We start from the raw sequence: 14,828 nt of genomic DNA on the forward strand, positions 1-14,828 counted from the left end.
TATACATAGTATAAAATTGATAATTAGAAGATTTTGCCACACAACATTATACTATTAATGTTAATAAATTATTGTTTCTTAAAAAAAAAAGAAAAAAAAAAGCCCTTAGTGCTCGTTGACCCTTAGAATTCCAATGGCGGCCCCTACGCCGTTGGCCTTGCTTGTTAGCCTGTCTTTCTCTCTCGTGAAAAAAAAAATAAAGAAATAGTACTGAAATGCCAGCACACACTAGCTAGCAAGCAAGTAAAAAAACCAGCCTACATAAGCGAAGAAGGAAAAAAAAAAAAAAAAAACACCACACAGGCACGGTGTGTGAGAGAGAGAGAGAGAGAGAGAGAGAGAGGAGAAGATAAGAAGCAAAAACAGAAAAGGCTGCTCCACTCTTACGAATTGGAGAAGAAAGAAAGCGCTCCCCCCCCCTCCCCCCCCCCCTGTCTCTCTCTCTCTCTCTCTCTCTCTGTTTAACATGGTGGAGCTGTTGTTGTCTTACCACTGGCTTATTAAGCTGCTTGCTATCTCTTTCTTGGCATTAGTTTTGTTGTTAAAGATTGCAGTGTTACTTTGGTGGAGACCTCGAAGAATTGAACACCATTTTGCCAAGCAAGGAATCAGAGGACCCCCTTATCGTTTCTTCATTGGTAATGTGAAGGAGCTTGTGGAAATGATGTTAAAGGCCTCTTCTCAACCCATGCCTTTCTCTCACAACATACTTCCTAGAGTTCTCTCTTTTTACCATCACTGGAAGAAAATCTACGGTACTTCAACATCTTAAGATGACTACATAATTTGTCTCTTTCGTGTACTTGATCATGAACCAGGAGTTTTTGTGCAGTTTTTACCACTTGTTGTGATTGTGCTTGGTGATCAATAAGGCACAGTTGTTTTGGAACCAATGACTTATGTAACAAATGTGGTTTTTGAAACATCTCTGTCAAAGCACATGTTCATAAGAGTTTGTCTTGAAAATATCACTAAAGCTGTGGGTGGTGGGTGCTTCTGTTATGATGTGTTTTTTCAGCTTGGCTTGTGATCCATCCTCCAGAATTTGGGACTTTTTTACACAAAAAAAATAAAAATTCTATCTTCTTTCTTGTTTTCTGAGTTCAGGTACTTCTTTTAACAACTTTTCAGCCTTTTTCTGTGCCTGGATGCTTGATGTTGAAGTTCCGAGTTTTGGACTGTTGCACTTCTTGTTTTCTTTTTATCTTTCTCTCTTTCTAGAGCTCTAAGCCAGATTATCATTTTTTATTAAAATTATTTTTTTATGACTTTTCTTTTCTTGTGCATATGTATTCTTCTCCAAAAGATTAATTCTTAATTTGTTCTGGAACCATCATTTGCGACTCGGTGTCCACTTCTTTTGTTTTATTGGGAGCTTGTTTCCTGTTCATTGTAATGAAGCTGTAGGTGCTAGCAAGCAGATTAGTTTCTGCTGTCTTCTTCTTGCTTCATTTCTTTTGTATTTGCTCTCTGAACTAATGATTATCAAGTTTCCTTCCCATTCCTCTTTTAACATCTTTGATACTTGCTACTTACTTGATTGGTGCAAACGCCATCTCTCTTCCCTTAATTACTCCTTCTATTTTACTACTTGACTGGTTTATTTTAGGTCCAAATATTAACCTCTCTGGCTTGACACCCTTGCAACGTACTTACATGGCAACGCAGTTTGAATTGCATATTCTGGTGTTGTTGGCAGGTGCAACGTTTCTAGTGTGGTTCGGACCGACGGTTCGACTCACCGTGTCCGACCCAGACCTCATTCGAGAAATCTTTACTTCCAAGTCTGAATTTTATGAGAAGATTGAGGCTCACCCTCTTGTTAAACAGCTCGAAGGTGATGGACTGCTTAGCCTCAAAGGAGAAAAATGGGCTCACCATAGGAAAATTATAGCACCCACATTCCACATGGAGAATCTCAAAGTAAGTTCAAAGTTAATCTAAGATTAAAAGTAGCTTTTGTATTAATTGGCTCAGGGGGCCGGGGAAAGAAGAAGAAGAAGGAGGTAATCTCATACATTTATTTATTTTTCAATATACACAGTTGCTAGTTCCGGTGGTGGCAAAGAGCGTAACGGATATGCTGGAGCAATGGTTGACAGTGTCAAATTCCGACGAGGTAGAAATTGAAGTTTCTGAATGGTTCCAAACCCTAACAGAAGAAGTCATTACGAGAACAGCATTTGGTAGTAGCTACGAAGATGGAAAGGCCATTTTTCGATTGCAAGCACAGCAAATGGTCCTTGCTGCCGTAGCATTCCAAAGAGTTCTGATCCCTGGCTACAGGTGGCAATTAATTAACGTACTGTGAACATCTTCAATTTCTTTTCTTATTAAAATTTACAAGAGATGAATTATAATTTCTTGTTTTTCAGGTTCTTTCCAACAAAAAGAAACGTGAATTCGTGGAAACTGGACAAAGAAATCAGGAGATCGTTGATGAAGCTTGTAGAAAGGAGAAGAGAGGGCTCGAGCATTATCAACGAAACACATCGTCATGGTCCTAAGGATTTGTTAGGACTAATGATTCAAGCCTCAAATTCATCTAAAGATGTAACCGTACATGACATTGTTGAAGAGTGCAAGAGCTTTTTCTTTGCGGGCAAACAGACCACATCCAACTTGCTGACGTGGACAACAATCCTACTCGCAATGCACCCACATTGGCAGGTTCAAGCACGTGAGGAGGTCTTGAGGGTGTGTGGATCACGTGACATACCCACCAAAGATGATGTTGTCAAGCTTAAGACGGTAAAGCCCCCTTCAAAGACTGACAGAATTCATGTTTTGTCTGTTTTCACATTGCTTGCTAGTTTCTACAGACCAAAAAAAAAAACCTTTTGCTTTACTTCTTTTTTTAGGTTTTTTTTTTCTTTTCCTCTATCCTATATCAGATAGACGGATACAGTCCTGATCAGATTTCTGGACTTATGAAGAAAAAAAAAAAAAAAGTAGTGGTGGCAATTCCGTAATTCCAAATTAAATAGTGAATCTTGTTGTGGTGTGCAGCTGACCATGATTCTAAATGAATCCTTACGGTTGTACCCACCGACGATCGCAACAATTAGACGGTCGAAAGCTGATGTAGAGCTGGGGGGCTACAAAATCCCCCGTGGGACCGAGCTCCTGATACCGATATTGGCCCTTCATCATGATCAATCCATATGGGGCCACGATGCAAATGAATTCAACCCTCGTCGCTTCTCGAATGGCGTGGCCCGAGCAGCAAAGCACCATGTGGCGTTCATTCCATTCGGGCTAGGAGTCCGAACCTGCATTGGCCAAAATCTAGCCATCTTGCAAGCCAAATTAACACTCGCCATAATACTGCAACGATTCTCTTTCAGATTGGCCACTAGCTATCAACATGCACCAACGGTCCTGATGCTACTTTACCCCCAACATGGTGCGCCCATCATCTTTCAACGCCTGCCCAATCCATGATGATCAATCATCAAATACTCCAATGAAATCAAGGCTCATAATAATAAACCCATCCCTATCCTTTCGTGAGAGTGTGCAATTAAGAACTTCAGCAAGTTTCCCAGCAAAATATATAATATTGTTGCCATTAAAATATCCATAGGGCCTGTGAGGAGGAGTGGCAGTAGTAGCTAGCTAGTAGTGTACAATGGATTAAGCAAGAAATGTCATTGCCTATATATGTACCTGCGTACGTACCCACCAAGCTCCTTCCCTCCAAGTTAATACACTAACCCACCATGGCCATGGGATTTCAACAAAATACATGCAGTTTACCCTAATCCATGGTTTTCACGCAGGTGTTCACCGTCGAATTTGAGTTTCAATCAGCCTAGCTAGGACAGTAAATGTTTAACAATTAGGTCTCTCTCATATGTATGTAGTGTATATTGTTCAAGATCTCTAGACAGTTTTGTAATATTTTGGTTTTTTAAGCTTCCTCTGTCGTTTATTATAAGTGGCTCTCTCTCTCTCTCTCTCTCTCTCTCTCTCTCTAATCTGGTGTGTCATAAGAAATTAAAGTCTATTTATATGCCATAAACATTATAATTTCAAAAAATTGATCAGTGCTAGTAATTAAATTCGTCCCAATTAAACACAAAACAATTAATCAAGAATATGAATTGCGTCAAATTAAGTGGTCTTGAAAGCTGGAATTAGTAATTAAGATGTTGACATATAAAAAAGGACTGATTTCTTTTTTTTAGCTACTAATATAAATTTCTTCTTTTATTTAATGAGATGAAGATTTCATACCTACTAGAACGTAGTCGGTGAGGTGGTGACAATAATTTTGCAATGAAGTAGGATTGTAAATTTTTCTAAGAATTTAAAATTAATCAGTAGTCTAAGATTATATATTTTTAAAATATTTTTTACTTGAAAATAAATCATAATAATATTTTTAAATTTTTTTTAAAAAATATGATCCAAACAACTCTAAAAGGATGCTTAAATAAATAATGATTAACAAATTAATTCTAGATAAAGAATGATTTTCTAATCAAAGAGTAAAACGTTATTGTTATATTTAATCATAAAGGCTAAATTAAGATATAAGTCGTAAAGTGTGAAAAATAAAGTTTAAATTAGTTTTAAATAATTAATTTCAAGCCAAGAAGTACGTAAACGTATAATGTTTAAATTGAATAATTTATGAGTAAAACTTGTTGTTTACATGAAATATAAACGAGTAAGGATTTTTAAATGATATTTTAAAATCTAAAGTTACTTGAAAGACAATTAAAAAATCAAAATGAATTTGTAACTAGAAAATATAAAACTAATGTCCAATTTAACTATATATATATATATATATATATATATATATATATATATATATATATATATATATTCCACTTTAAATTTTACATTAGTATTTTGTTGCTCGAGGGACTCAAAATGACCTTTAATTGCTTGCATTGGAATTAGGTATGGAATTTCGGGCACGCGACCATGTTATTGGAAATTATCATAACAATCCACTTACCAATTAATGCATGCATTGTGGACATAGTTAAATGATTAATTAAGCCTTTTTTTTTAATAAAAGTTTATTTCATGAGTAGCTAGCTAGCTCTTAATTTTATGTAAAATGATTACTTAAAGGGTCACCAGTTAAGATTTGCGAAACCCCGTAGAAGCTGCTGGTCTTTTAGGTTACTTCATGTTCAAGTTTATGGTTTCTAGGGCATTGATGTGCGCTCAGTTCTACTACCGATCCATGGCTTTCCTGCGGGCCGAGAAGGCGATGCTGATAGAGATAATTTTATTGTATTTATGTGGCAGTTTTCGATTTCATTTGCGGTCAGTGCTCGCACATTGAACTAGTTTTAATTTGTCCTCGATCCCCATAGCAAATATATAAAATCATTTTTCAGAGACATTCTACATCAAACAGGGAGAGCTGATGAGTTTTCCTAGAGAATAGACAAAATATATTCTTACTACAAGATCTAAAGCAGGAGGACAGTTGCAGCACTCAAGGCATGAAATGTTGTTTTAAAGCTAAAGTGACTGTGATCCGGCATGCAAATGAACTTTTATCTCCTCCCTTTATGGGGCTGTGGGGTTTTTTTAGTGACAGGTGAGATTTTGAGAGCAGCGGCCTCCCTTTTTGTATTGCTTTTTGGGATCTTCTCATGCTCTCTGTTGAGGGTAGCTCTAATCAAGGGGGCTCATGGTCCCCAGGAAGCAGCATGTGGCTGGGGGGATCGATCTCCCCAGTCGTCGATCTCTTCTTCTATTTTGGTGTGTGATTCTTCTGCTAAAAAAAAAAAAAACAAAATAAAAAGTAATCGAAGCATGCCCTGATCAGCCATGTGATCACATCCTTAATTACCTTACGAGACCACCTAATATTCAATTCTTGAGCACACATCAATGGCGGATATATAGTATTACAGACTGTTTATTCTTCCTCGTCACGATGTAAGCCTAGAATACCGTGTTACTTGGGCCACCTTTTTATCATTTTTACGTTTTATATATAGTGTGTGAGAGCTTTGGTATTATCTATAACTCGTAAGCAGCTCTAGTTACCTGCCACCCGGTGCTCTTGTGCTTGTGCTTGTGCTTGCTTGGGAAGAGCCAGAATAATTAACCCATCATAATTAATTAATTAATTAATTAATTAACTAATACTGTAATTAATGATCTAAAGTACACTTTTCCTGATTAATAGTAACAGTAATCCATATCTTAATCTCTTATTATTTATTTATTAGTATGGAATGGAATGGAATGGAGACTCTTTACTTTTCCTTTCATTTTGGTTTGTCTTCACATGCCTCCGCGTCAACATCTATGGAGGCATGATGTCTCCCCAGGATCAACATTTAATTTATACTCTTTATTTTTTTATATTAATTGTATTTTCGGGTTACCTTGTGCATCTACAAAGAATAAATTCCTTCTAGAACCATTTTAAAAATGCACCTTTTATTTGATTTAATACATTTACAAAAATTTAATAAATTCTTCTCTTTAAGATTTGAACATAAGAAAGGAATCAAACCTCCTTTACCGCCATGCCAACCCCTTGAAATTATATACACACACACACACACACACACACACACACACACTATCTCCCCGTGAGAAATGGGCAAAAATTAATGATCTTCTATCTCTCAATTTATTTACCTATTTATTTTATCATTTTGGCCTTATATGGTTTTAATCATGGACCAAGGCGTCTATAATATCTTGATTTTGATATTATTCAGAATTTCCAACTCTAAAATCAAGATTTTAATTTGAAAATTATAAAACAAAATTATTCAGAATTTCTAGGATTTCGTTATATAGATCTAGAGTTGTTTAGGGATATATTACCTGAAGATCTGATCTTCTTCGGCTTTGAATAATTTCTTAAAGGCTGGTTGTCACAAACCACAAGTTGTCAAATTTTTTGGCCTTCATGGTAATCCACACGAATTACCGGTGAGAAATCTTCTAAATCTCTATTTAGAAGAGAGGGATTGTTATGCCTAGAGTGCTAACTCTAATATTGTGTTTACGTAGTTTTTCTGTCTAACAAACAACTATTCTTAAAAATATAAAAGGCATAGCTTGCTATTTATAGAAAAATCTGAAAAAACCCTATAAATTGATAAAATATCAATTTACCCTCTAAATAATATCCATGTATTAATTCAAGATAATTTTAGAAATTAACTCAATCAAGTCCTTACTTTATTTTTCTAAGTCTAGAAATATAATCCTTGTATTAATTATATTATATTCCTTAATTTATAAAATATATTTTAATCAAGTCATACTTAATTAAATCACTCTAGTTTAATTTATGACTAATAATTCTTAATGTGTGTGGCATATTAGGTTTCTAATATGTTGGCCCAAATATAAATTATAATTTTAATTAAATAGAATTAAATAAATTAAAAAATTTAATTTATTATTAATTTAATAATTGATTAATTTATATTTGAAAATCAGGTGCATTGTCTAGCAACGTTTCATGATACTCCAAATATTCAAAAAGTCATTAGTGATTTGACTTAAACTTTCAGTGACTAGTTTCTCAGTGTAATTAATATCCTTTCATCAATAATGTTCTGATTTAACATTAAAGTATGAAGTATGTCTACCATATTAAATCATGTTTATTCTCTACATAATAGTCATTGATCGTTTGGATAAGATTTGAAACCCTTTTCAAATCTCATTCCATCTTGATTAAGGATTTCTCAGTCAATACCATTTAAGAACATATAAAACATTTTCTCTAATTCATCTAGGGTGATGAATCATTTCTTGATCACTCATGTACCTTTATATAGTTTATGTTATATCCAATATTTACCCTTTCGTTACCTTGATTAAGATAATGTAACAGAATCAAAGCATAATTATATATATATATATATATAAGATGACTTAGTGATTTCAAGTCTAAGAATCACTTGCACAACTGTCAGTGATCCTTTCTATCGACATAGGTGATGTATCCCATATAGAATTCTCATGCAGGTCAGTTCAATGTACATGTCTTATGAAAAACACCTATATATTTGTTCTATGTATCCTTTATACCTTAACTTATGAGAATAGTTGTTTCATTTCATAAAGGAAAGAACATAATATGTATTAATCTCTATGGCTCTAATAAATGCCTAGTATTTAAGAGAGCATCAACTAAGAACATAATATAAACAATGCTTTGATACAATAGAAATCTCTTAATTAGAACTACTTTATAATTTCTTTTACAAAATATTTTTTTCCATGGACTTTATCTTTACTCTAGATTCATTAATCTAATATCATATGAATATTAAAGATTAATTAAGCCTTTATTAATAATAAAAATATGTATTTATATGAATATAATAATGTCTCGTGTAACTAGCTGATTGACTACAAGGCATATTAAACTAACAACTCATCCCTCCAGTAGTGTCATCTTTTTTGTATCGTGAGCAAGTAACAGGAGGAGGTTTGCCTCATCAACCTTCAACTTTTCATCTCCTCTATACCGGGAGCAATAATGGAAATCTTTTTCATCAGCCATAACTCTTTCCTTAGATTTGCAACAGCAGTATTGTGAATAGCAACAACATAAGATTCAACAAAAAAATAACAGGGGATTTTCTTCTTAATCACAGCAACAGAAATTAAGGAAATGCAGGAGAAACATAAGGATAAGAAAAGGAAAAAGAGATTAGGTCAGTGTTCGTTCAAGGCAGGACACAACAAATTACCTCTAATAATATAGGTATAACTCTTATGCTATTTAAAAACTCTAAATTTGTTGTGATTTGTTTGCTACATGTTCATAGTTTATGGGTATGAGCTATGTATGGATTCATTAATTTAATTGTTTTGATATTTTAAGAGCAAAACGAGAGCATTTATTTTTGTTAGGGGTCAAGCTTTGCTTTAAAATTTTGGGTTATTTTTCTTTTCCAATGATAAGGCTTTTGTTTATTTTATAAGAGACGATTGATTAGTACTTAAAAGTGCATTTTTATCAAGGTTTTATATCATCATTTTTACACTTGAAGTATCAATAACTCCTTAACTAGAGCATGTTTTATAATAACAAGTCTGATAATATAAGATACCTTTAATTTATGGTAAATGTTCATTTTAAATGCAGGCCTATCACATAAACCAAAGGATTGATTGATGAGTTTAACCACTAAAATTGAGAAGACAAAGAGAGGGCTAAGCTTAGAAAAGAGATGCTGGTTGAATTCAAATTGGAACACCATTCGATTATTGGATCATAACTGGAGCTGTAGAAATTGGATTTAGGTCTGGTTTATATGGATAGAAAGCTAAAACATAGGCCTAAAACGTTCATGAGAGTCCAAGATTCAAAAGGACCATTTTCAAGTTCAAATTGCAGCAACAACAGAGAAGTCGGAATCTGTGTTGTAGCCCAGACATTATTCAGTGTTTAGCCCATATCTCGAGTTCTAGAAGTCCAACTGACCTCATTCTTGTTTCGTTGGAAAGCTGAGACAATTCCCCAAAACTTTCATGAAGACTATCTGTTCAAATTCTGATGTTAGCAATGACATTTTCTGCAGACAAGAAGATGAGGCTGGTTACCAAGTCAAGAGGTGGTCATCCACTCAACAATTAGTCATCAAATCAATAGTTCTGAATTTTGGCCTATAAAAGGAGGCATTTGCCATGCATTTAGGCATCTTGGTTTTTAGATCAAGATCATGTTCTTGCTCTCTCCCTTTATATTTTTGTAATGCTTAAGTTTTGCTTTCATTAATCTCTTATTTATGCCTTTCATTTCCTTTAGTATACTTATATAATCATGTTCTCCTCTTGTTTATCTATGTTTCTCTTATTCTTAATGTTCAGCTAAGTTTATTATGTCAAGGTGAAAAGGTTACACTAATAGTGTAAGAATAAGTATAGTATAAACTCAACATGGATTTTAATGTTTGATACTAACATGTTTTGTATTTATTATCTTATTTACTCTTAATACCTTGCTTGTTAAATGGTTAATCTAGATTTGTGTTGAACAACCCTTGGTACAACAAATACTTGGCACTTTCATATCCCAACTGTATGGTATAATCGACACCTGTGCTATGAAAGGAACTTGATTTGTTGTTAACATAAGTTATCACCATGAATACCTGATAATATTTACAAGTATTGGCATTACTCGAATAAGATAATTAAAGTAATCATGTTAACAATTTATAATCCGAGTGGAACCTCCTATGTGTGTGGTTTCCAGTCAAGTAATAAAAAGAGTTTATAATATACTTATTTGAAATACCATTAGTGGATCCTCTAACCTTTACAATTGTTTTATCTTTGTTTAAATCATTACATCATTATCACATCTCAAAGCTCTCTTCAAATCTTTTCTTTTATTTATAATTCTATATAGTTCATCTTCTCGTGGTTCGACCCCGGTCTTGCCGGGTCATTTATTACTTCGACATTCGTGCACTTGGGATAAGACATCAATCTTTTGGTCGTGTCAAGTTTTTGGCGCCGTTGTCGGGGAAGTAAATTACTGTATAAATTATATATTCTATTTTATTTTCTTTTCTTTTCTTTTCTTTTCTTTCCTTTTATCTAACTTTGGTTTCTTTTGTTTTGTTTTGTTTCTTTTCTTTTCTTTTCTTTTCTTCCATTTTATTCTTTTCCTACACGTGCATGAGAGTTTGGTCACATACATTAAGTGGTAGACTTTGTAGGGTATCCTTATCATTTTTAGAAAATATGGCCGAAGAAGATAACCAGTCGCTTCATAATGAGAATAATGAGAATAATCGAGTTAGAACACTTAGAGACCACATGAATCCTATAAGTACAAGTGCACCCTCATATATAATTTTCCCTCCTGATGCATCTCACTTTAATTTTAAGCCAGGCATTATTCAACTTTTACCTTCTTTTCATGACTTAGATTTAGAAAATCTATACTTGTATTTAAGGGAATTTGATGAGGTCTGTAACACCTATAATGACTTAAATTGTAGCATGAACACCATCATATTAAACCTTTTTCCTTTTTCATTAAAAGATAAAGCTAAAACATGGCTATAAAATCTTAGGTCAGGATCCATTCGTGCTTAGGATAAAATGCAACAATAATTTTTAAAGAAGTTTTTCCCTTCTCATAGAACAAACTCTTTCAAAAGACAAATCACCACTTTCACTCAAAAACCAGGAGAAACATTTTACCAATGTTGGGATAGGTATCGAGACTTGCTTAATATTTGCCCTCATCATGGTTTTGAAACATGGAGATTGGTTTCACATTTTTATGAAAGGTTAACACCTAAAGATAGACAAATTGTGGAATTGATGTGTAATGGAACTTTTGAAGATAAAGACCCTAATGAAGCAATGGAGTACCTAGACTTGCTAGCTAAAAATGCTCAAAATTGGGACACTACAGGCACTTATAAGGCACCAAGTAAAACTCAACCTCATACATCTAGTGGAGGAATGTACAACTTTAGGGAAGATCATGACCTTCAAGCCAGGTTTGCATCTTTAGCTAGAAAAGTCGAGGCACTAGAATTGAAAAAGAGTGGTCAATTAAAATCTGTTCAAGACATTGTGTGTCAAATCTGTGAAACCAATGAACACTCAACCATTGACTGTCCAACTTTGTCTTCTTTGAAGGAATGCCTCCATGAACAAACCCATGCTTTAAACAGTTTCCAAAGGCCCAATTATAACCTATATTCGCAAACATACAACCCTGGTTGGAGAAATCACCCAAATTTCAGTTGGAAGAGTGATAACAATAATACACAAACTTCACAACCACCGTTTCAAGCACACCATAATTTCTAAAATTCTCATGGATATGCACGTCCTTATGCTCCACCTCCTAGAAGAAATCTTGAGGAAACATTGCATGCATTCATTGAAAAGCAAGAGACAATCAACACTCAACTTGCTCAAAGCATGATAGATTTTAAAGATACTCTTGCAAAGTTCACATCTACTCTCAGTTTTCAAAAGAAAGTAAGTTTCCATCTCAACCATAGCAAAATCTAAAGGGGCAATACAATGCAAATGCAAGGAGTTCCGGAAGTCAACACATGGATCAAGTCAAATAAGTCCTCCTTCTTCGTAGTGGTAAGGTTATTGAAAAATCCACTCTTGAACCTTGTGAGAAAGATGATGAGTCAATCTCTAAGGATAAGGAAGGGGTTGAATCTGAACATTGCAAAGAAAAGACTGATTCCCTGCCAGCACTTCCATTTCCTCATGCCATGACAAACAAAGAAAATTCAATCACAACTCTGAAATCTTTGAAATTTTCAAGCATGTAAGGATCAATATACCTTTGTTGGATGCTATTAAACAAGTACCTTCTTATGCTAAATTTTTGAAAGATCTGTGCACTGTGAAAAGAAAATTAAATGTGAAAAAGAAAGCTTTTTTAGCCGAACAAGTAAGTGTCATTCTTCAAAACAATAATGCTTTGAAATATAAAGACCGTTGTTGTTCTACAATTTCATGCTTTATTGGAGAACATAAAATTGAAAAAGCTTTACTTGATCTTGGAGCTAATGTGAATTTACTTCCATATTTAGTCTTTCAGAGTCTCAATCTAGGTGAGTTAAAACCAACTTTTGTAACTCTTTTACTTGCTGATAGATCTATAAAAGTGCCTAGAGGAATAGTTGAAGATGTGTTAGTACAAGTTGATAAATTCATTTATCCTGTGGATTTTATTGTCTTGGATACACAACCTGTTGAAGCATGTAATTTGATTCCTCTTATTTTAGGACGTCCATTTCTTGCAACTTCTAATGCATCGATTAACTGTAGGAATGGACTGATGAAATTATCATTTGAAAACATGACATTGGAGATGAATATTTTCAATATTTGCAAGCAACCTAGAGATGATAATGATTTACAGGAAGTGGACTTTATTGAAAAATTAGTTCATGATCAATTTCAAACCACTTCCAGTGAAACAGAGATTGATGAATCTGACGATTTGAAAATGGTCTATTTTCAGGAAGAATCAAAGGCAAGTAATTGGAGACCACAAATTGAAGAATTGCCACCACGATCAATTGAGTCCGTACCTTCAAGTATTCAACCACCAAAACCTGATTTGAAGCCATTACCATTCAATCTCAAATACTCATTTTTAGAAAAAAAATGAAACTTTTCCGGTAATAATTTCTTCCAAACTTAATGCACTTCAAGAAGGTAAGTTATTACAAACTCTGAAAATGCACAAAAATGCATTAGGATGGACCATAACTGATATAAACGGAATTAGTCCTTTGATTTGCACACACAGAATTTATTTAGAGGAAAATGTTAAACCCTCTAGAGAAATGCAACGAAGGCTTAATCCTAATATGAAAGAAGTAGTGAAAAATAAAGTCATTAAGCTTCTAGATAATGGAATCATTTATCCTATTTCTGACACCAAATGGGTAAGTCCTACCCAAGTTGTACCCAAGAAATCTGGAGTCACTATGATACCAAATGAGAAAAATAATTTAATTCCAACTAGAACTATTACTGGTTGGCGCATGTGCATTGACTATAGGAAACTTAATTCAATGACTAGAAAAGATCATTTTCCTTTACCTTTCATGGATCAAATCCCAAAAAGAGTTGTAGGTCATGAATTTTATTGTTTCCTAGATGGCTATTCAGGTTACAACCAAATTGAAATTACATTGGAAGATCAAGAGAAAACTACCTTCACATATCCATTCGGTACTTTTGCATATCGAAGGATGCCTTTTGAATTATGTAATGCACCGGCCATATTTCAAAGATGCATGCTTAGCATATTCAGTGATATGGTTGAACGTTTTCTTGAGATTTTTATGGATAATTTTTCTATTTTTGGTGATTCATTTGATGATTGTTTAACTAACTTGGAAAAAATTTTGAACAGGTGTGAAGAGAAGAATCTTGTGCTGAATTGGGAAAAATATCATTTTATGGTAACAAACGACATTGTACTTGGTCACATTGTTTTATCAACAGGAATTGAGGTTGACAAATCTAAAATCGAGTTAATTGCCAACTTACCAACAATAAAATCTATTAAAGATGTTAGATCATTTTTAGGACATGCTAGTTTTTATAGAAGGTTCATCAAAGATTTTAGTGTAATATCTAAGTCATTGAGTAACCTTCTAACAAAGGATAATATTTTCGAATGGACTGAACAATGTGAAGAAGCCTTTGTTAAACTTAAAAACTTGCTTACTTCTGCTCCTGTCATTTAACCTTCTGATTGGTCATTACCTTTTGAAATAATATGTGACGCTAGTGATTATGTTGTGGGTGCTGTCTTGGGACAAAGAAAAGATAACAAACCTTATGTGATTTACTATGCAAGTAAAACTTTAAATAGTGCTCAAATGAATTGCACTACCACTGAAAAAGAATTACTTGCAGTAGTATTTGCATGTGAAAAATTCAGATCTTATCTTGTTGGCTCACCTGTTGTTGTTTTTAGTGATCATGCAGCATTGAAATATCTTCTTTCTAAGAAGGATTCTAAGGCTAGATTGGTGCGGTGGATTTTGTTACTTCAAGAATTTGATATCACAATCAAAGACAAGAAAGGGACCGAAAATGTTGTCACAGATCATTTGTCAAGATTGACAACAGATTCGAGATCTGACATCACACCAATCGATGATTACTTTCCTGATGAATCTTTACTTTCTGTCTCTACAATGCCTTGGTTTGCTAATATTGTTAATTTTCTTGTTTCAGGACAATTGCCAGCTCATTGGAATACCCAAGACAAAAGAAAGTTCTTGAACGAAGTGAAGAACTTTTATTGGGATAACCCTTATTTATTCAAATATTGTACTGATCAAATA

General features: G+C 33.9%; 1 protein-coding gene across 1 annotated transcript; it reads left to right on the plus strand.

The window, feature by feature from the left end:
• The first annotated feature begins 322 nt into the window (after positions 1-322).
• On the plus strand, positions 323-3,940 carry LOC7484685 (cytochrome P450 734A1). Its single transcript, XM_024603452.2, has 5 exons — positions 323-755; positions 1,700-1,923; positions 2,045-2,286; positions 2,376-2,751; positions 3,010-3,940. Exons 1-5 carry the CDS (start codon positions 467-469, stop codon positions 3,442-3,444), a joined length of 1,566 nt encoding a protein of 521 aa, XP_024459220.2. The 5' UTR covers positions 323-466; the 3' UTR covers positions 3,445-3,940.
• Positions 3,941-14,828: the final 10,888 nt, after the last annotated feature.

This window comes from Populus trichocarpa, chromosome 6 (genome assembly GCF_000002775.5).
Source record: "Populus trichocarpa isolate Nisqually-1 chromosome 6, P.trichocarpa_v4.1, whole genome shotgun sequence".
NCBI classification, from domain to species: domain Eukaryota; kingdom Viridiplantae; phylum Streptophyta; class Magnoliopsida; order Malpighiales; family Salicaceae; genus Populus; species Populus trichocarpa.